Here is a 23466-nt window from a genome sequence, read left to right as displayed (position 1 = left end):
ACCTGAATTTTTAGACGAATATGTACGCAATCTTTATTTTACATGCCATGTGTATATGAATCAACACAGGAGGGGTATATTATTGCCTAGTAACTGTTATTGAAAACATTTTAGTTTCATCAATGTATGAACCAAGTTTGTTCACAACCGCTCGATCTCTGAAAACAAATTTAACTCTTTCTGTATGATCTTAATAAGCGCCTCCTCTGTCACTTGTCTGAAAACACAGGGTGTCTATTAAAAGAAATATGGTAGGTAGCCCTTATCCTGTTTAATACAACTCCGCTGTTTGAATCTAAGGTGCTTCATAAGTTGACTACAGTAATATGTTTTCAATTCAATAGTACTCTTATCAATCCTAGCTATACAATGTCTACCTTTGACCATCAGCATAATAAACACAAAGCTCCAGTCTACTTGATCAAAGCATGTTTCAGTGGACTAGTAAACATAGAAAACTAACAATAGTCGCACTGAGGTGACCTGCACTACAGCATGGCAGTGGCTACCATACAAGTCTCATGCAACCACGTACAGTCAACTCTCATTAATCCATCACTCATTAATCCGACAATCGGCTTTATCCGACACTAATGATGGGAACTGATTAAATCAGGGCTATTTAGACATGTTAATCCGACAATCTCAAACTACGACTCTGACACACCTATATTGCAACGAATTACCGAAATCACTCATTAATCAGTCTCGTTAATCCGACACAGTGATCAGCGTACTCAATGGTCATCTGCCCGTTAGTACACAGCTCGTGTTTTGATGCGAGATGAGTCGGCTGGTAGTTGTATATTACAACGGCTGCAGAGATAAACTTGCTCAACAATACACAATTAATGCTTTAAATAAAGAAAACAGGATTAATCACAGATTAGATTACCTCAATCTCATTAAAATCAGATACATATTCTCGCTATTGCCGAGGACATCCCATTACAGGTCACGTCAGTACAACCTTTTTGCGAACTATGACCGATCAATGAAATGACTAACAGAAAGTCAACGTTAGCCAATTAGAAAGCAGCTTACTTAAGCTTTGCGGTACCAGTTTCAAACTTGCGACTTCCATTCCAGACAATGCTTTTTAAAGTATTTTGAATAAGTCATACAGTCCGTAACAGTTGTTTTGTGTTGAGCTTTAGAGGTTGCATGATTAGAAAACATATTCTGCTAACAATATAATATAACAATATGAATATTTCATTTTTATTTTTTTATTATGTGTTTGTATCGTTATCTATCATGTAGTTGTCCAATTTTCGATCACGAACATTGATACTACTTCGTTTCGTTTACCCGACATACTTGTTAATCCGACATAATCAGATGCAACAAACCATGTCAAATTAATGGGACTTGACTGTAGGTGGTGTACTGTGTATCTTAAATCATGGTACACAGCGATAATAACACCTGACAAACACTAGAATCTGAAACATACCAGCGGACAGAAGTCAATGTACTGAAGAAAAAAGATTGGGGATCATGACTATTATTGGAAATATTTTTTATGAAATTGTGTGCTCAGTCTCCACTTTAATAAAGATCCCCCAAAATACTCAAGATCCCTAACTGTTTTTGTTTAGATTACATCATTTACACCATGTAATTTGCAAAACTATACAAACTGAAATATACAAGTTTATATAAGTTTGTTTGTTTGTTTGTTTGATGCTGCACTCAGAAATATTCCAGCTGAATGATGTTGGGCTGTCGTGTCTGGACCAGACAATTCAATGATTGATAATGCGGGCAACGATCCATGCCATTTGGATGTGATGACACACAATGAACCAAGTCACCAAACCTGACAACCTGATCCACTTGGTTGCCTCTGACAGTACGGGTTGTTGCAGACCTATTCTAAATCGGAACCCCCCAGGGGGAGTGTTGAACTTTATATATATATATATATATATATATATATATATATATAGAGAGAGAGAGAGAGAGAGAGAGAGAGAGAGAGGAGAGAGAGAGAGAGAGAGAGAGAGAGAGAGAGAGAGAGAGAGAGAGAGAGAGAGAGAGAGAGAGAGAGAGAGAGAGAGAGAGAGAGAGAGAGAGAGAGAGAGAGAGAGACAAGGCAACTGGCCCACGTTGCAGTTTCCAGGATAGTATATATCCAATGTTATCCATCATAATGCCTTGCATTAAAAAGCATCAAATCACAAGCACATTAACATACCTATGTAGATTTTACCCACATGCGCTTTCGTGATGATGACATACCCTCTTGTAAGTGTTAACAGCCTCATCGCTGATGCACCCAACCTAAGTGTTAAAATCTGAAAGCCAAGTTGTAATGCTGCCTAACGTGTGTAACGTGCAATGACGTATGGATTTGGAGATAGACATGACAAGGAACTCAACACCCTGGCGGGTATGAGTAATGATACACCATCAAGCATTGATTCACAACACACACACACCTACGATTCATACGTGGTCCCCCCCTCTCCCCCCCTTCCCCCATCCCACCTCCCATCCGATCAATCACCTCTGCCTTGTCTCATCATGCAAGCAATTATCATGATACAAAAGTCACGATACCAATATACATGATATAAGCCACCTTTGAACAATAATATATCACGTCCGACACCTTAACATAGGAGGAAAGCCTGTGACGCAGGTTGTAAAAAATGTTGCCACTTGGTGAAACCCATGAGCATGGATATGGTGAATCTAAGTGTCATTGGCAGGCAAATTGGGAAAAAAATGATTTTGTTCAAAATTGGGTGTTATTAAAAGTTTTTATTTTCCTAAATTCTTAGGAATTTCAACATTCCTTGCATTAAATCTCTTTCTCTTTATTGGTCCTGCTGTCAGTGATATACAAGTTACCTCTACAAAGACATAACATTAGTAATAACTATGTTAATTTGGAATTGGAAAAGTTGAATTCCAACTTGGTAATTTTTACTGACATTTGCTGAAGATTTGAGTTTGAATACAGGTCTCTGTGGAAGTCTAGATAAATCCCAGATGGTGCTGACAAACCAAGGATCATAAAAGTCTGTGGCTTCAGACTCTAGATGGATATTGCGAACATGGATCTACAATATTGTGATACAATGACACGCCATCAACTACGTCAGTGAGCCTGACTAAGACGCTCCTTGCAACGCCTCTTACGAAAAGCCTTGGTTGCTGAGGACCAATTCAAACCCAGCATCCCTACTGGATTAGATTGTAGTCTAGATTATTCAGTGTCTATCATTGTGCAATCTCATTAAAACCAGTTCTTAGTTTTCACTACCGCTAAACAAAGATCTGAGGACATGTTACATTTTGATACTTGTGCTGTATAACACGAGAAAAGTGCTTACTGATTGGCTAATGTCAACTTCTTTTAAGTAATTTCATTGGTCGTTCAAAGTTTCAAAAGGTCATTCTGATGTGACTTGTTATGATATGTCCTCAGATGTATGTACTGTTTGGCAGTTGCGAGAACTAAAATCTATTTCAAAACATCACATTACAAAGCGCTGATTAATATGTTTTTCCACATCAATGAAATCAATAAAGCCCTATCATTATGAACAGCTGTATGTGTTTTTTGCACAAAAAAATGATAAATGAACTCAGTTCCTAAACATTTGTGATTTACAAGCCATCAGCGACAGCTGTGTATAAATAATGGTATATCCTTCACTCAAAGTGAGTGGCATATAATAGTTCGTTGCTTTCAACAATACCTCAGATACAGCAGTGTCTCAGCTGTGGGAGGAGTGAGTGAGTGAGTATGGTTTTAAGCTGCTTTTAGCAATATTCCACCAATATCACGACGGGGGACACCAGAGATGGGCTTCACACATTGTACCAATGTCGGGAATTGAACCCGGGTCTTCGGCGTGACGAGCGAACGCTATAACCACTAGGCTACCCGACCACCCCAGCTGTGGGAGAAAAGCCAAAATTATGCACATCTTAAACATTCCCCAATTTGGTGAAAACCACAAGCATGAGTGAGTGAGTTGGACTTAATGCCGCTTTTAACAGTATTCCAGTTATACCACGGCTTGCCAGCTGTGGGAGGAAAGCCCTAAGTGATGCAAGTCTCAGACATTTACCACTTCGATGAAACCAAAGAGCACAGGTATGCTGACAAACCTAGAAACATAATCGGGGCAAACTGGAATTCGTACCCACAATCATAGGTTTCTGGCGTGCCCAAGGGAGGCAACTCTGCACAGCGAATCGCGGCGCCTTAGACAACTGGGCCACCTGTGCCCCCACCACGAGCATGAATATCATCCTAACAAACCTAGAAACAAAATCAGGCTGAACCGGGATTTGAACGAACGAACCCTGCACACCAAATTGTGGTGCCGTAGACAGTACCTACACCACTCATGGTTTCTTCTCCCTGTTGTGTTTTATTGTACGATAAACAACACCTACTCATGTATTTCTTAAGTATTGTGACACTGGTATCTATATTGGGATGTGTATTGCGATATATTGGGAGCTGAAGTGCTTGACAGTGATTGACACTGATTGTACATGCAGATCATATTTTCCACGTTCTTAAGTAAATATTACGATGTCAAACTCATGGTCAGCCACTGTAATATTTTAGTTGTATCTACAGGGGAGATAATAGTACTCGATTAAAGCACTTCCGTGTTTTTGCCATTTTGTCAGTCAATTTCCATGAATTTCTGTGTAGATTTAACTTAAGTGATACAAGAAAAAACAAACTTGTTACACATTTTTTATCCAATATACCGGATATGGTTTGAAAGCAGTTTATCCTCAATACTGTGCAGACCTACTATCTACTAAGTATGGAATAATATTCACATCTGAGTGCAAAAATCATGCTACATTTTCGGGTTTGGACACATGTCTGTTAAGATACAGCTAAAATAACATGACATATTTCTCCTTAAGAACATACCAATAACCTCCCTATCAACCATCCATTTTTCTGCCTGTTCATAAGGACACATCTATCATCTAAATACCATTGTTTTGCCCATACAAATCACCCATCCAACCCAACAATGATACTCAAATTTCGAAGCCATCGGTTGACATCAATACTGAATGAGTTACTTCTGCTCTTATAGTGCAACAAACTCACAAATCAATAACGTACAGCATTGTGCCCAGCGCTCAATACACAATACTTCCCATGAACCTGTTGCCTGGTAAGTAATGCTACTCCTAAGGGTGGGATACGATACGTAACTTCTGGTGGATACGAGCTCGGTGGGAACTTCACTGATGAACATTGCATGCAAGGTAGTCTGTCTCCCAGATCCTAGAGAATTAATTAAACTCAAGTCCCGAATCATTTGGCAAGCCTCAGCTCTAGGATGAAATTATGCATTGTTCTGAGCTCCATTTGGATTTTTTCTTTTTTTTGTAGATATATGTTTTTAAATAAGATGACTTTATTTCGGGAACTAAATGTTAGTCTACATTAACCTATGTGTGAGGAAACAGATCTAACACAAGTCTAGAATGATTTGGCACATCTTGATTGCTTCAGCTCAGCTCCCGAAATTACGCATTGTTGTGGCCTCCATTTGGATTTTATTTCTTATTTTGTAGATACATATTTTCAGTGACAATTCTAGGGTGGGGTCTTGTGCTTTTAGCCCCTGAATTTGAAAAAAAGGCCCACATTTTCAAAGACAATGGGGCATTTTAGCATTGTGCTGTATGGGCATGTCGGGGTGTACATCTGGAATATTTAAAATTTTCAGTTTAAGGGCGGAAATCAGAAAATGAGTGAACCCTGTATTTTTAAACCAGATAACTTTATTTCTGACCTGAAATGCTTGTCTACATGCAAGGATGCTACATGGTATTGGCTTCAGAGTTTACATGGCTTTCAGCAGTATTCCAGTAATATCATGCCACGACACCAGAAATGGGCGTCACACAATGTACCCACTTACATGTGGGGACCGGGTCTTCAAAGTGACGAGTGAATGTTTTAACCACAAGGTCACCCAACCATACAGTGAATCACTGAATTATAACACCCATAACAGCTACATAGCCATAGAATTATTTAGTCACCTCTTATGATAACCTTTTTACGGCAAGCTTGGTTTGCTGAAGACCTATTCTACCCCGAATCTTCACAGGTTATAACCGGTTAAAGGAGATGAGGGTACAGTGTGTCTTCTGGATACAGTTCGCATTCTGTTACCTAAGCAACTGACCCTAAGCCTGAGCCAAGCAAAAGTTATTAAGGGCAAGTAAAATCAGTTCACAACATTTCCGATGTTAATGTTAATGGTCTGCAGTTATTGCTAACTTGTGTCACAGATGTGTTCCGGATGAGCATACGGGTTCCTCTGGTCTATTGCTGACTGCGGTTCACATGAGTGCTACATGGCGACCTAATGTATGTGGTTACAAGGAATATGACACACTGTAATGCCAGGATATGTGTGACATTTAAAGAATCCTGACCAACCTGACTTGCATCGCAGACAGATCAACTTGACAGCCCAAGGACAAACACAGGAAACCAGGACATCAGCCACTAGTCCTTAGCCAGAATCCAGTAAAATTACATTCGGTGTAGTAGGATTGGCTAACAATAGTCGTATAATAACACTCAATATACCCCAAAATATGATGCTAAGAGTCAAGTAAGATTGGCTTACAATAGTCGTATAATAACACTCAATATACCCCAAAATATGATGCTAAGAGTCAAGTAAGATTGGCTAACAATAGTCGTATAATAACACTCAATATACCCCAAAATATGATGCTAAGAGTCAAGTAAGATTGGCTAACAAGAGACGTATAATAACACTCAATATACCCACACAAAAAATATGATGCTAAGAGTCAAGTAAGATTGGCTAACAAGAGACGTATAATAACACTCAATATACCCACAAAAAAAATATGATGCTAAGAGTCAAGTAAGATTGGCTAACAATAGTCGTATAATAACACTCAATATACCCCAAAATATGATATACCCCAAGATATGGGGTGAACAAGTCAAACGTGTACTGAGTGAGTGAGAGTGAGTGAGTGTCGGAGTGAGTGAGTGAGTGAGGTTTAACACTGCTTTGAACAGTATTTCAGTTATATCATGGCGTGTCAGCTTGATGTGGAAGGAAAGACTGAATTATGAATTGATGAAGATCTTAGACGATTACCACTTTGGTGAAAGTCCAAGCTCATGCATCATGGCGCTGAGAGTGAATCTGGGATTCAAACCTACGATCACAGGGTTCTGGGACAGGTGTTATGTGACATTTTTATTAGTTTCATTGGCAAACTTTTACACCAGCAGCATTCCTACATTTAGTATGACCACAAATGGATCTCCCACATCAGCCAAGACCACACAGAAACAAATCCCATCCAAGTCAAGTGAATTTAATAATATTCATAATTTATTTATATAGTGCCTAATATCCAGTTAATAGCATTTATTTATGTACCATTTGGAAAAAAAATGATAAATAATATTAAATTTACATGCATCTGCGTATCTCTGTCTGTGTCAATGTGCGTGCATTGTCTGTGTGCCGGCGTGCTATATTCTGGACTTAAGTCGATTTTATAGTGCTAGCCCACTGAGATACCTTACTACAGTTTAACATGGACAAACCATCCCGACATAATAGACTGAATCCGAGACGACTAGTTCTTGTTTTATTCCCATAATGCCAAACACCAAGCAGGGTTAGAACATATTTTAACCATACTTTAACATCTTTTTGACACAGCTAAGGGAATGTGTGTGTCCGTGTGTATGTCTTTATGTGTGTCTGCATGTGTATGAATAAACTTAAAGTTATTCCATGGCATTTGATCGTCAATGTTTCCATAAACTGAAAAGTAAGTACCATATTCGACGTAATAAGCGCCCGGGGCGCTCTCAAAATTAGAAATAGGGAATATTATTTTGGTGAAAAAAAACATAGATGAAAGATAAATTTCGTGGTTTATGCTGACAGCCTGAAGTGTTTATATGCGACAGATATATTTTTCCAGAATTTAATTGCCCATAATTAAGGGTGTATATAACACACGAGTGCGTATTATACGCGAATAAATAAGTCCTTTGTACATTGATCAATCGGAAGGGATGCAAATTGGGCTTGTTCACTAGCCAATATATCAGCAAATATCGCCGTGGGCGCTTATTAGAGCGGGGCGCTTATTACGTCGAATACGGTAGGCCATAACTAACAGACTACTGCTTCCTGACTGATAATAGAAAAGGTAAGGTCTACGCTGAATTCTTGTGCTGAATGATATCACTGTTCATGCTGATTTCGTACTGTTGTCTACAGTATTTTGTATTTTGCGTCAAATAATTTGTGTGATTTGGTTTGGTTTGGTGTTTAACGCTGCACTCAGCAATATTCCAGCTATATGATGGCGGTCTGTAAATAATCGAGTCTGGACCAGACAATCCAGTGATTAATATCATGAGCATCAATCCACGCAATTGGGATTGATGACATGCATCAACCAAGTCAGCAAGCCTGACCACCCGATCCCGTTAGTTGCCTTTTACGACAAGCATGGGTTGCTGAAGACCTATTCTACCCCAGAATCTTCACGTGTCATAATTTGTGTGAAGTTATTATTGTTGACATGTTTATTCATAAAAACTGACTTCAATATTTTCATAAGATATAAATGTAAAAACAGTTGTCCATACTATGTAAGTAATTTTTTAAATATATACAATAACAACTGTATTGTTATGTATATTATGATAATTCATTTGATGGACACAAAGCTGATTCCTCTTGTTTGAAAGAAGAACTATGATACCCTCATGGGTCATGGAGAATACTGGTACTTCCTGGTCCATTGATAAACATGCTCAAGTTGTAGATGATGTATACTTGGTACAAAACTTGGTTGTGTTAACAACTCGTTAAACATGGGGTCGTCATGGTAGCAGGGGATGATCACATATAGAAGCTGATTAAGCCAGGCGTCTCCCTCCAGTCACTGACTGACAGGTCCCTGTGGATCTTACATCATGACATACACCTGTCATGCAGAATGACGTACGAGATAAGTTGGGGTGACAAATAGGCTAATTACTAATGACAATAAGGGTAAAAAACATCTAAAATACTTCCAAATATAGGTAGGTATACTGAGTATTTATTCCTAGTTATCATTCATATTGGATACTGACTGTTCTCTTTGAGTTTGTATTATATATATTTAATACCTTGGATCCAGTTTACTGGGTACTTTTACATGAGTAGACATTTCTTTCTAATTATTAGGTTTCAGGTGACTTCTAATTTATATCTGTTTGTAAGCATGCCCCAGTTGTGTAACAATGTTTTACAAACCTGCATTTAATCGGTGAATAAAGAAATGTACAGAAAAACTGGTTGCAAGTTGAAAAGGTTACATTGGGTACAATTAACTCAGCATTAACTGTTAAACTATTAGTTGTTTTTTTAATCTTTCATGCATATTTGTATGCAAAGAAACTCAAAATTAATTGGGCAAAGGTGATTTATCGTATTCGACGTAATAAGCGCCCAGGGCGCTCTCAAAATTATAAATATCGGGCTCTTATTAGAATATTATTTTGGTGAAAGAAACAAGAGTTGTTTATGCCGACAGCCTGGAATGTTTATATATGGCAGATATATTTTTCCAGAATTTAATTGCCCATAATTAAGGGTGCATATAACCAACGAGTGAGTATCATATATGCGAAAAAATAAGTCTTGTGTACATTGATCGGTTGGAAGGGATGCTAATTGGGATTGTTCACTAGCCAATATATTAGCAAATATCGCTGTGGGAGCTTATTAGTTGCTTAGAATATGGTATTTTCCATATTATCCAGAGCTCTGCATTATTCAGTTCTTTATTCTCCAGATGTCCATGAAGACAGATTGGCTGTATGAAAGCAATTTAACTTTATTATGAAATAGGTATTCCCAAAAGCAATATTTATAGAAATGTAAGCATAACATATCCAGGGGGTAGCCTAGTGTGTTATACATTCTCTCATCACACCGAAGGCCTGGGTTCGATTCCTACTTGGGTCCAATGTGTGAAGTCCATTGCTGGTGCTCCCCGTCATGCTATTGCTGGAATATTTATGAAACCATATTCACTCAAAACATTTACAATGTTACTGTGGGTGTGGGTATGGCTTATGATGCACAATGTTGCAGAATGCCAATATTTACCAGGCAATAAAATGCACACTTGACCTGTTGACAATATATATGCCATAGGGGCAATCAGGACAAAACAATCACTGTATTAATCTTTTCGCATGAAATGCCCATGATGTAGCATCAACATTTATTTTTATCATGTTAACATTTCGTATTACATTTACCACAAAAATATTAGATGAATTAGTTTGAATTCTAAGAAAACACTTTTTTTTACACTTTTTTGGACATAACATTTGTTAGGTTGTTTTGATTATTGCACTAAAAAGTCAATAAAGTAATTATGTGGGGCATTGATTATTGAATCACCAGAGGTCCTTGGGAGCAAAGGGAAAACATGTCAATGTGACTGCCAATCAGGGTTATTGATGACAGTTCGGAAAATATTGACTATAGCCATTATACAGCTTAATATAATGGTAAATAAAATGAAGTTGTCGATCATCTTGTCTGGAAATCTATTATCGCCAAAGGTTCAGCACTTTCACACTTGATCCCGATCAACTAGCAGACAACCCTTAGAGAGCAAAATCTGATTTTTACTCAAAAGGCAGGTCTGTTTGGGTATATTATGCCAAGAGTGAGCATATTTGTATGGCCCTTACAGATTGTACGTACAGTAGGATGGAGGAAAGCCTGAAGTGATGCATGTCTCAGATGTTTACCACTTTTGTGAAACCCACGAGCACAGGGTATGTGCTGACAAACCTAGAGACCTAACTGGGGCAACCTGGGATTCAAACCCATGATCATAGGTTTCTGGCATGCCCAAGGGACGCAACTCTGCACAACGAATTGCGTCGTCTTAGAGGACTAGGCCAACCTGTACTGCTGCGTGTACAGATCACAGCATTCAACATTATGGGCACAGCGATTCACCAAATACCTGGCCCAACACGATATCCTGTCACCATACGAATATCGTATCACAAAGGTCTATTATCTATCAAAAACAATACAAGTTTACAATAAAGGTAAATCAAATTGGAAATACTGTTCCTTTGATAATTTTTTTATATAAATACACATCTACTTCTGTAAACTATACTGTGCAGATGATTATATCTCTGCTATGCTAATGTTTTTTGGACCAGTGGCCTAATACTGACTTAACAATGCTTAAAATGTCTGTCTATCTGTCTGTCGATAAGGGTGACATGTAAAATTTTATAAAATACTTATTGTAAAATTCTATTTTCTGACAGTACATATAAGAAATTGGAATATGTCTCAGCATGACAAGCATGTATCTATCGCATATTGTATTGTGACCTACACCATCAAGATATTTATCATATGATAAGAAAATGTATAATTACAGTCCTAGTATGAATAAAAGTCATGGCGACCAAGTCATAATCCCAATTTTTTAATTAAATAATCAACTAGTGGGGTTCTGGAATAAAGTACTAAAAGAAATCCAACGACAGCACCCCACCTAAATTTCCAATACTAGGCAATAACTATCATAACAGTACATCACAGCACAGGACCATGTATTAAACTAATATCCTATACAAACAAACTCGCAGACAAGACCTCGTCTGTGAGTAAGTTAGTATAGAATATTAGTTACATGGTCCTGTGATCACAGTCATGCTCATACAGACTGGTTTCTGGTATTGTGTGAGCTGCAGCAGCTTTGCAATAGAAATTCTTGCATTAATATTGTAAGCACAAATAATGACTATTGAACATGTTGAAATCAAATATTTTCTGAGCTAATCATAACATATCTTACACACTGCCATCTTGCCAACGTAACTCAGGTCTGATGTAAAACTATTTTTTACACAAAAGATGAAAAGTTCCTATTTTCTACAATGTTGTAATCATTTGCAGACAGAAGTTCTTCATTGAGCATGTGGGGTGAGAGAGCATAGCAATTTAGCAAGATCAAAACAAAACACCCACATGAAATGTAACCAAGTATAAAAGGAATTCCAGTTATGAACCCAGTTCATTGTATGTGAGGCCACTGCATTCTTTCGCCTGTGTCTCCTCTGAGTGTGTTTAGATTACAAATAATCCTTGCCCTGAGGGTATGTTTGGTACGAGCAGAATACCTGGACTGTGCACTAGAGACTGACAACACACATAGTCAATTACCAATCTGAACTGACTGTACAACAGGCTTGAATGTCCACACGCATGTCTTTCCATGTATTTGACTACAGCACACCAGTTGATACGTCGGTGTATTTAACCATGACCGACATGTTGGTTAAGATTCAAAACTTGCTAACGTAAACAATACAACAAGTCCACATTCCAGCACATTAACACAACACAAGGACACGAAATAGGGGTCATATCTGCTCTAAGTGACCCAAAATGTCAAAGATATGTGACGCTATGGCACGAACACTGGGCTCCACACACTGTGTGCTATGAGAAGGATTTCTACCACTACTCGTAGTACGATGATTGTAACAAATATCGCTTACCTCCAACCACCACAAGCTTGTATTCGGTCATTTGCACCTCGACGTGCGTCCGCTGGACGTCTTTCTGGCTCACCCCGATGGAAACAAGGATATATTCTTGTTACATATATAAACAAACGCCAGACGATGTTCGTTGCCTTTGACACAAGCACACTTCGTCACGATCGTCTACGATTTGACCTCTTTAGCTCACACCCATCGGAGCTTTTATACCACGGACAGCTGAAGAGAACCGTAGGGGCGACCGTGTCAACTCCTAAATACCGTGCTCCCTCCTATGTCATAGACCACTGAATGGTCAGTTGTAATGACTGTGCTTGTAGTAAATAAAACTAATAGTTATTAAAAATGCGTTGGTTGTATAATAGCATGTCACTGAAGCATAATAGAATTTATCATTACTGTCCAGTCGAGTCTCTCTCTCCTAAAAATAGCCACCAATAATCTGTGTAGTTTCTAAATTCAGTCTCTGTACTATTTTCCCAACCATTAGCAAACTGACTGTTAGCTTCAGATCATATGTTTCAAAAATGACATTTTTTTGTATTTCATGTGCCTGCCACGATTGCCTTGATAAAGTAATTTGTCTTTATGTCATATGACCAATTCAAGGATGTGTTGCAATGTGACTCACGTGATGAGTCAGATGTTGTAATGGTGGAATTTTTAACATTTTGGCAACTGCACAATTATATCGATTACATCATATTTATTTTTTGAATTTTTAAAATAAATACATATTTAACATGTGGATTTGAAATTCCGTATGCAATTTTCTTTCAGCATAACATATAATCAGTATGTATAGTGTTTGATATGACTCAAGAATAGGTCTTATGAAACAAATGTCATATGGAAAATTGTGAGATACATGTCTGTTCCCTAAAACTTTAAATACTCTCTCATAGTCCATTTGTATCTTGTTTTGTTGTTGTTGTTGTTGTTGTTCCAAAAGTATTGCCGCGCATCTTTTGAATATGTTGTTGTCGCAAATCTGCATATATTGTAACCTACAATTGTAAATATAATCATTTGATCCGTAGAGATGCCGGGTTAGAATTGATCTCAAGCAACCTACGCTGGTCGTAAGAGGCGTCTTAATGGACCGCGGTCAGGCTCAGAGACTTGGTTGATAGCACGTAATTAATTAATTAATTAATGTGTGCGACGTTAAACAAACAAACAAACAAGACATATAATTGTTAAGAAATTACAAAAGTTATAGAAATTAAATGAGAACAGATATGCAAACCAGTTGTGGAGGGAGGACTGGGAATGATTTATATGAACCCTCATATAAAAAAAATCATTAAAAAATCCTGGATCAGGAAACTTGTAACAACTGAAAATTGTAAGTGGAAAATTTTACTGTTGGAACAGCACAAAGTGTGTGTTAATATTCCTTCTTTTGATAATGGCTTTTCCCTTTTTGGTTTCTAGAAAGGTCTCCAATCATTTTTGGAAAGATTTTTTTTATATATATATACAAATGGGGATTGGAACAAAAAATAATAGTGCATTTTTTTTAAAGAATTTGTTTCTGAAAGTTTGTTTTACAAGAGTAATATAACAAATTGGTGGTAATACCTTTTCCAATCAAAATTGGAAAGCTATAGGTCTCAGGCAGGTGTTATCATTAAAGCAGACAACCCATTCATTACCTTTGCTGATTTTCAAAGTACTTACGAGGTAGACATTGACTTCTTGGTTTTTTATGGACTTAATTCTGTAAATGAAGTATCTGGATGAAATGAAGTATCTGGAAACTTCAATTAAAAAGGTCACACAAAAAATACTATTTAAAAACATTTTTAAAAAAACACACAAAAACATACCATTTATCTTAAAATTTACCTTTACAAATGATATTAATCTTAACTAGGCCCAAATGTATGTCAAAGTATTTAAAGTTACTCCAAATAAATATGGAACAGAATTATATTTGGTTGGTGAAGGATTAACAGTAACAACAATTATCATACATGAGAGGGATTAGCATGAGGAGGTTAAGTGGGTTAACAAATAACAACAGAAGGATAATATATTACACACAATGAGGAAACCAATTAAACAGGAAGGCATTTAAACCGGATTAAATTACTAGGTGGGATGAATAGAAAAACTAATGCTTGATGAGTTCATAGTAGGTGAGGTGAGGTGAAATGGGGTTTAACGTCGCGTCCAAGATTATTGCACTTATATAGCGACGTGCATGTACGTGTATGTGTTTGTGTGGCTGCTTGTACTAGTCCGGACTGATGCCGATTTATAGTGCTAGCTCACTGAGATACCATGCCGCAGTTTGACATGAATACCCCACTCAGACACAATATACTGACTCCGAGCCGACCAGTCCTTGTTTTATCCCCTTAATGCCGAGCGCCAGACAGGGTAACAACAAGTACCATCTTTTAATGTCTTTTGGTATGACGCGGTCGGGGATCGAACCCCGGACCTTCCGCTCTCCGTGCGGACGCTCTACCACTAGACCACGGAGGCGGTCGAGTTCATAGTAGGTTGATGGTATGACATAGCCTTGATCAAGGTTGATAGAAGACTCGTGGCGGCGAATCTGGACTGCGTCTGCTATAGTTTCTTTCAGTGAAGAAGTCATGAAGGTTTGATGGAGAGAATTTGGACGTTTTCCCAGTTTATGTAGCTATTGGGGGAGCTGCTTATATGGTCAGAGATGGCTGATTTACTGTCTGATTTGATGGCTGAACTTTTGTGCTCTTTCATTTTGGTGTTGATCCCACCTAGCAACTTATCTGGTTTATTTCGCTTCCCGTTTAATTTGTTTCGTCATCATGGTGTTATATTATCCATCTGTTGTTATGAGTTAACCTACTGATGTTAACCCCTCATGTCTATGATAATTGTTACTGTTTAACCTTCACCTATCATCTATATTTCTTTATCATGTTCGTTATTCAGTCCTGCTTGACAACGGTATAAGGGTTAATACCGAAACGCCTCCATTACAGTATAATAATTAAGTTGTTATCTACATTGTCATCCGTCAACTTTTAACAAATTACTATCAAGCAATGCAAGTACTTTTCTATAAATATAAACTCGATGCGGTCGCCAAATCAGGTGGGCTTATTATGATTTGAAACCGATGATTGATCAATCGGAATCGAAGAATTTCCGCATTCATGGTAGAATGTTGTTTAACGCGACACCCTGCAATATTCCAGCTTTGCGACTGCAGTCTGTAAATAATCGAATCTAGGCCAGACAACCCAGTGTCACTAATGATGAATATACGCCGACAATGATATCTACGTGATATTATTTGACCTGCATGTATGGATTTCTATTCCCGATATCGGCTAAAAATAAACGTGTTAATAAACCTAAGTACCAACCACACTGATCATTTTCCACACCCTGAAGCATTGATGACGTCATGCGACACATTGTTGACGTTACACGTTCATATATTGTTGCCCAAGATTGAGTTACGTCACAGTACGTTATGGCGCCCACTAGCATTGTTGACGAACCTTTGTTTGCGTTTGTGCTTCTTCACAGTTCTCTTCGCCAAAGTTCTTATCTTATATTCATTCTCCACTCATTAACAATGGAATTCAAGATTAATTGCGGGGCAAAAGAACGCATACTCATGTTAAATGGTGACTAAAAATGAAACAAACAAGAAATGGTCATTCGATGGTGGTGTATTTGATACGGGTGTCATACTCGTGTTTTGCACCCAAGCCTGCAGCGTTTCGGCGACTGTTTTAAGCCTTGTAGCGTTTTGATAACGTTTGTAAGTTTTTGGTCAAATCCAGATATCAAGTGTATGCTTTCTTTTTCTCCTTTCTGCTCGGGAATTACAACTAGACACTCATCTCGTAAAACCCTCACGACACACAAGAATGTAATAATCTCTATATATGACCTTGATCTTGAAACTTATGGATAGAAAGATTTTATATGAATCGCGCGTAAAAATAATTTAACGTGCACAATGCCATTTCATTGTTTATGTTATTCAGATATATTTTATTTAAGTTATACTGACATTCGTGACGTAATTACACCACAATATGTATGACGTCATGGTAACAATAACGCGGTTTTCAATAAAGAACTCGCTTCAATACATTTTCGTAACAATGTTTCATATATGCGTAAAAAGAAGAAGTTATTGTCCGAAGGTGTGAATCAAAATGATATGAAACTAACTAGTGTCAGGATTATATCATTCACGACAAAGGATAGTTTTATCAGGGGGACTTACACTCGCGTTATATAACACAAACATGCCCGTATTTCAGCCCTATACATCATAGGTTGCGTCCATTCAAACCAAACATTTTTAACATGAAAGTGTTTGGTTGCTTTTTGGTTTTCGTCCACATTCAAACAATAAAATATCTTCCAAGGTGAATGCGTCACAAATAATTGAACAATCGGATATTTTTTTTAATATTTTGCCAATAACACTTTTTTCAAGGCTCAACAAAGGTGATTATATGTGCGCCTCGTTCTGTTCACAGACGTCGGTAGGGCAGCACACACGGTTATTGTAGTCCTGCACCATGACCGTGGAATATATTTATTTTATTAAAAAAATAAAATCTAGAAATGCATACAAAAGCAAGTCTAGCCAGCTCAAGCTAGCTCTATTCCACGCATAGGGAATTTTTATTTTATTTCAAGAAAGATATTGTGTAATATAAGATTTCAGAGACTAAATGTTAGTCTAACGGTTATCGGTGCGTCCGTGGTTGTAGCAATGATTTCGTTCCAGTAGTAGTAGTGGTAGTAGTAAAACAGCAGCAGCAGCAGTAGTAGTAGTAGTAGGAGGAGGAGGAGGAGGAGAAGGGGGAGGAGGAGGAGGAGGAAAAGTAGTAGTTGTAGTAGTAGGAGGAGGAGGAAGACAGTAGTGTGAGTTTTGTTTGTTTGTTTGTTTGTTGTTTAACGCCGCACTCAGCAATATTCCAGATATATGACGGAGACATATGACCAGACAATCCAGTCACTGACATCCTGAGCATCGATCCACGCAATTTGGAATATGATGACATGCATCAACCAAGTCAGCGAGCCTGACCACCCGATCCCGTTAGTCGCCTTTTACGGCAAGCATGGGTTGCTGAAGACCTATTCTTCACGGGTAAGTAGTGGTGTGAGTAGTGGTAGTGGTATCATCGATAAAGATGATAATAATAATGACATGCACCAACCAAGTTAGCGAGCGTGACCACCCGATCCCGTTAGTCGCCTCTTACGACAAGCATAGACGCTTTTTACGGCAAGCATGGGTTGCTGAAGACCTATTCTTCACGGGTAAGTAGTGGTAGTGGTATCATCGGTAGGAGGTGGTCATGTGTCAGACAATCCAGTGATTGACATCATGAGCATCAATCTACGCAGTTGAGATACGATATGACATGCACCAACCAAGTCAGCGAGCCTGACCACCCGATCCCCTTAACGCATGGGTTGCTGAAGATCCGTTCTAACACGGACATTCCAGGACTGGCTGATGTCATCCCTCGTACAATAGCTGTCTGATTGGTCAGTCGCCGTTTTGTAAAGAAACCAACAACATGCAAGTTTGTACGACGGCCTCTGCGGGTATAATCAATGACGTCCTTGTGTTTAATGTGACGTCACTTGCTTGTCACGTCACAATGTACCCAGTACGCGCTTTTAAGTCTGATGGCGATCACAAGATAGATTACATTGTTACACACGAATGGTTCTCCGAAATTATGATATTGTAACATGTAAACTCGTCCTGATTAACTCGTTTCATGTGTCACAATTTAAGCGCATTCGGTCTCTTTGTTGTAACGTCTGTTGCATATAGATCTCTATATATAAAATACAAAAGTCCAAAGATGAGCTGTATAATTTACTCAACCGGTTTCACGCATGTGATTTTCAAGGGCACGTACATGTATACATACGTCCGCGGTTGAACTTTGAACAGGGAAGCATGACTGACCTGAATAACGGCTACCGAGTGACTCAGGGGTTCTTCTTTTTTCATTTATTAGTATTGACAAGGGAGATGACTGCAGTGTAGGCGATTACTCAGGTCAAAGGTTACCAAACAAGATGGCGAACTTTGCAGAGGTATGACATGCTCACTGTAATATATTTCCCGAATCACACTCTCGTGACTGGTGTTTGCCATACATGTAAATGAAGTTTGTAGTCCTTGTTCTATTTTGAAACATGTCGATGTACTGTCATAGAAATTTTGTTTCAGTTAATTGTGTTACGAACGTATTTATCCGAGCATGGTTCTTGAAGTTTTCTTAGGTACAGGTCTGTCCTAAAGAATTGATAATTGGGCCCCGATAATTGCACCAATCATCCATCAAGTTGTACATGGTATCTCTCATTACTAACTATTTTCAACATTTTTATCTTTGGTGAATAAGTCAGTGCTAAACTTTTGTTCTCAAGAACCCATTCAGACATAGACGTCAGCTATGGGATTATCGTGCTCTTGACTTACTAATTATTCTTCCAGAGACCATGCATATACCAGCTATGGACTAGACAGGCCTCAGCAGTAGATTATCATTAACAAACACTGCGCCCATGAGTGTAATTTCTTTGTTTGTTGTATAATGCCACACTTAGCAATATTCCAGCTGTATGAAGGCGGTCTCTAAATAATCAAGTCTGGGCCTGACAATCCAGTGATTAACATCATGATAATCAATCCACGTAAATAGGATACAATGATATGCATCAACCAATTCAGCAAGCCTGACCACCCGTACCCGTACCCAGTGTAGTCACTTTTTACGCAAGCATGGGTTGCTGAAGACCTATTTTACCCCGAATCTTCATGGGTCCGTGGTTGATACATCGGGACATTCTGCTGCTTTTCTCCTGGCAGCGTTTAAGATGTACGACACATGCAGAAATGCCCTTATCTGTTGACTTCCATAGTCTTGTAAACAATTTTATGCAATGTTTGAATGCTGAGAGTTAAAGAGGCACTGATCTATCGTAATTCCCCGGGACTGGTTGTTGCCTTTGTTATTGTTTTTTCCCAGTGAGTACCCGGATGTATAGCAGAAATCTAGACTAGTTCGCGACCTCTGCTGCGCCATTCGTAAGCGCATTAGTCACTTGTATGGGTAGTAATATAGAGGGCGTATGGTCACATTGATCAACAAAATGAAATACAGTTTTGGAGATAATAAGGAAATGTAGGTATCTTTGTGGTTAGCATCGGTAATGGTGACGAAGTTTTGATAAGTTACTTGCTTGGTAATTTTGCGATTTTCGTTTACACTATTTTGACTTGCAACACAAAGTAAATATTTCACCTGAGCATTGCTTTTTGATAGTGTGTATATTTTTTACTGTCAAAATGTGTAACATTTTCAAATTTATTCAACGCCTAAATATTCAGTTATTTAACAAAGTGACTGAAAAACATTTCCATCTGTATTATTATGATAACGAATTCCAAACATTTTGATGTTTAATGTCACCACCAAGAGACTGAAAATGTTACGTTGAAAAGTACATTTCTATGTTGTTTGGCTTCTAATCCTACATAATAATCTGTTGTGATTTTTGTAGGCCCTTTTGATCGTCTTAATCAATCTGGACAGATTTTTTAGTCAAAATGACTGAAATATTTACACATTTTATAAATTGCCTGAGAGAATTACATTTTACAAATTGACGGTAATATATACACGCTTACAAGGGAAAAGGCCTGTGAAAACAACGTATATCGCGCATTGAAGAATTTCCCAACCAAGACGAAGAGAAACAAGTTCGGTTCAATGCTACAGCAAATGAAGGAAAACAAAATGCAAATACCATAATTACAACCTACCAAATTTATGTGTATAAATTTTAGGCAGCTTCCTTGTTCGAGGAATGTATCCGTGAATATCCACACAAAGGAACAATATCCCATTCGTCTGCAGCTGTACAAAGAAACCTATTCGATGTCACGTGTCTCTGTAACAATCACATATTTTAAAAGATATATATCGTTTCGGGATATTATAACCCGTGTTCGTTTCTCAACTGATCACTTGGATTGTTTCAGGTGTTTGAGTGATAGATAACAATGATCAATCAATCAACGTATTATCAGTTCACCCTTTGAACAAAGTATGTTGTTTTTACATCGGCACTTCACGCAAGGATATGTGTGTATTCCCTTTGTTTTAGTAAACCTAGATATGTAAACACTCACTATTGACATATCCACTGCGCAAGATAACAGTGATTAATCAATCAACGTATTTTCTGTTAATCCTTTGATGACTAGGAACGATCCGTTGATTTACAAAAAAAAGTAAATCAACTGATCATTCACCTCTTGCTGGTCTGCCACGTGCATATTACATAACACACATTTCACCTCACTTCAAACCTGGATTTAGATTGAATAATTACCCCAGACACAATAAATGCCAAATGGGAACCTTTGTCAGGTAATCTATGTGGTGCTACCACTAATTGTACCTGTAATAAATTCATTAACTGTGCATCAAGTGAATGACGACAAATACACAAGTGTAGGGTTATGCGAGAAAACGTGGATGACAACAAGGGAGTAGTAATCGTATTATCGACGCAATCCGAAAACCGAAAATGCTTTCACTGCATGGATACTTTTTTTAGTGTTAACTATAACCATCTGGGGTATTTCCAAATGACGACATCCGATGAGCTCCGCCGTTCTTTTTGTCTGTTAGTTTAGGCTGGAGAAATTAATTAACATGCGCCCTTTGTCGAAATCTTTTTCGATCACGGTTAACAAATCAGTGTTTATGCAAAAATGCGTAAAACAAATATTGCCTCCAGCCTCCAAGTTTATTTAGCTGTCCTTGCAGACGGTAGCCCAGTCTCTGGTCACGCTCAGTTGCGTTGCGTATCATCCGGGTACTCTCGGGGGAAAAAACAATAACAAAGGCAACAACCAGTCCGGGGAATTTACGTTAGATCAGTGCCCCTTTAATTACCTTCTCTTCCCCTCAAGCGCACATGCTGACATAACACTATTTCAAGTATTAGGCTAAGCACAGACAAAAACCATCGCTTCAGGGGAAGGAAACAGAAGATCAATAACAAACTTGTGAAAATATGAAAATTGCGATAAAACATCACTACACTTGATGATGTACAGTTTCAATTATATTTCCTGTTCCACTAGGCATTGTTTTCTATGCAGAGATTAAGATTACCCTGTGTATTTGTCTCGAAAACTGAGCCGGAAATAGCAATCAGCTGTACACACATTTTCTCTTGAATCTTACCAGTGAATCAGTTACAAAATTTTCAATAATATAACTTGAAGGTATTTTATGCAGTGATCAGGAGAAATTGTATCTGAAACTATTATTTTTCCAGCAAATATGTATTCCAATATTGGGTTACGTTTGTTGCAGCTTTATAATTTAATAATATGAATAATTGGTCATAACCATAAGCGTAGCACTGGAACAGTTTTGCGTGTCACCTCGTCCCTCGGTATATGGCCTCTGGGTCATATGAAGTCATATGAAGACCTGTTGTCTAGGGCTGGGAAAGAGGCAGTGCACAAAGTAAACAAGTCTAAATAATAATATCTAAAATTTGATAAGGCAAAAACAAACAAGATGTTCTTTCAACGAATATTAATCCACCAAACTGCACTTATTTAGAGATTCACCACAAGTGTGAATTTCAACCACTTTCTGTCATAAATGGTATTTTCTTCACAATAATGGAAGTTCCTTCTAATATATTAGGGCGGTCGGGTAGCCTAGTGGTTAAAGAGTTCACTCGTCACGCCGAAGACCCGGGTTCGATTCCGACATGGGTACAATGTGTGAAGCCCATTTCTGGTGTCCCCCGCCGTGATATTGCTGGAATATTGCGAATAGTGGCGTAAAACCATACTCACTCACTCACTCTAATATTTTAACGCAAACTCCTCACTGGAGTAGTACAGACGTCTTCGTCCCACAATGATAATATGACAACTACTGATGTTAAGCTGTTCAAAGTAGTCTTGTCAGATACAGAGCATGAAAATCACAAGATTCACAGAAGCACTTGCAAGTTGTTAAGCCACAGGTATATTTGGGTGAGTTGTTCCACATTAAATGATGGGTGTATTTGGGAGAGTTGTTCCACATTAAATGATGGGTGTATTTGGGAGAGTTGTTCCATGTTAAATGATGGGTGTATTTGGGAGAGTTGTTCCACATTAAATGATGGGTGTATTTGGGAGAGTTGTTCCATGTTAAATGATGGGTGTATTTGGGTGAGTTGTCCCATGTTAAGTAATGGGTGTATTTGGGTGAGCTGTTCCACGTTAAATGATGGGTGTATTTTGGTGAGCTGTCCCACGTTAAATGATGGGTGTATTTTGGTGAGCTGTCCCACGTTAAATGATGGGTGTATTTTGGTGAGCTGTCCCACATTAAGCGATGGGTGTATTTTGGTGAGTTGTCCCACGTTAAATGATGGGTGTATTTTGGTGAGCTGTTCCACGTTAAATGATGGGTGTATTTTGGTGAGCTGTCCCACGTTAAATGATGGGTGTATTTTGGTGAGCTGTCCCACATTAAGCGATGGGTGTATTTTGGTGAGTTGTCCCACGTTAAATGATGGGTGTATTTGGGTGAGTTGTCCCACTTTAAATGATGGGTGTATTTGGGTGAGCTGTTCCACGTTAAATGATGGGTGTATTTTGGTGAGTTGTCCCACATTAAGTGATGGGTGTATTTTGGTGAGTTGTTCCACATTAAGTGATGGGTGTATTTGGGTGAGCTGTCCGAAGTTAAGTGATGGGTGTGTTTGGGTGAGCTGTCCCATCTTAAGTGATGGGTGTATTTGGGTGA

General features: G+C 38.3%; 2 protein-coding genes across 3 annotated transcripts in view; one reads left to right on the top strand and one right to left on the bottom strand.

The window, feature by feature from the left end:
* LOC124111437 (GTPase HRas) overlaps window positions 1-12858 on the bottom strand; it is a 44397-nt gene extending 31539 nt beyond the window's left edge. The window contains exon 1 of the mRNA XM_046471141.2: window positions 12629-12858. Coding sequence (XP_046327097.1) covers window positions 12629-12659 — 31 coding nt within the window. The 5' untranslated portion in view covers window positions 12660-12858. The remainder of the gene's footprint in view (window positions 1-12628) is intronic.
* Window positions 12859-18680: 5822 nt separating this feature from the next.
* LOC124111436 (aldehyde dehydrogenase, dimeric NADP-preferring-like) overlaps window positions 18681-23466 on the top strand; it is a 33715-nt gene continuing 28929 nt past the window's right edge. For both annotated transcript variants that reach the window (XR_007218721.1, XM_048385828.1), the window contains exon 1: window positions 18681-18724. Coding sequence is in view for 1 of the 2 variants with exons in the window: in XM_048385828.1 (XP_048241785.1) it covers window positions 18707-18724 (18 nt within the window). In the remaining variant the exon portion in view is untranslated. The remainder of the gene's footprint in view (window positions 18725-23466) is intronic.

The sequence above is a fragment of the Haliotis rufescens genome, unplaced genomic scaffold, assembly GCF_023055435.1.
Source record: "Haliotis rufescens isolate VD_foot unplaced genomic scaffold, xgHalRufe1.0.p SCAF_6, whole genome shotgun sequence".
In the NCBI taxonomy this organism is placed as follows: domain Eukaryota; kingdom Metazoa; phylum Mollusca; class Gastropoda; order Lepetellida; family Haliotidae; genus Haliotis; species Haliotis rufescens.
The sequence above is the reverse complement of the archived record's forward strand: the minus strand, read 5'-3'. Positions and strand labels throughout refer to the sequence as shown.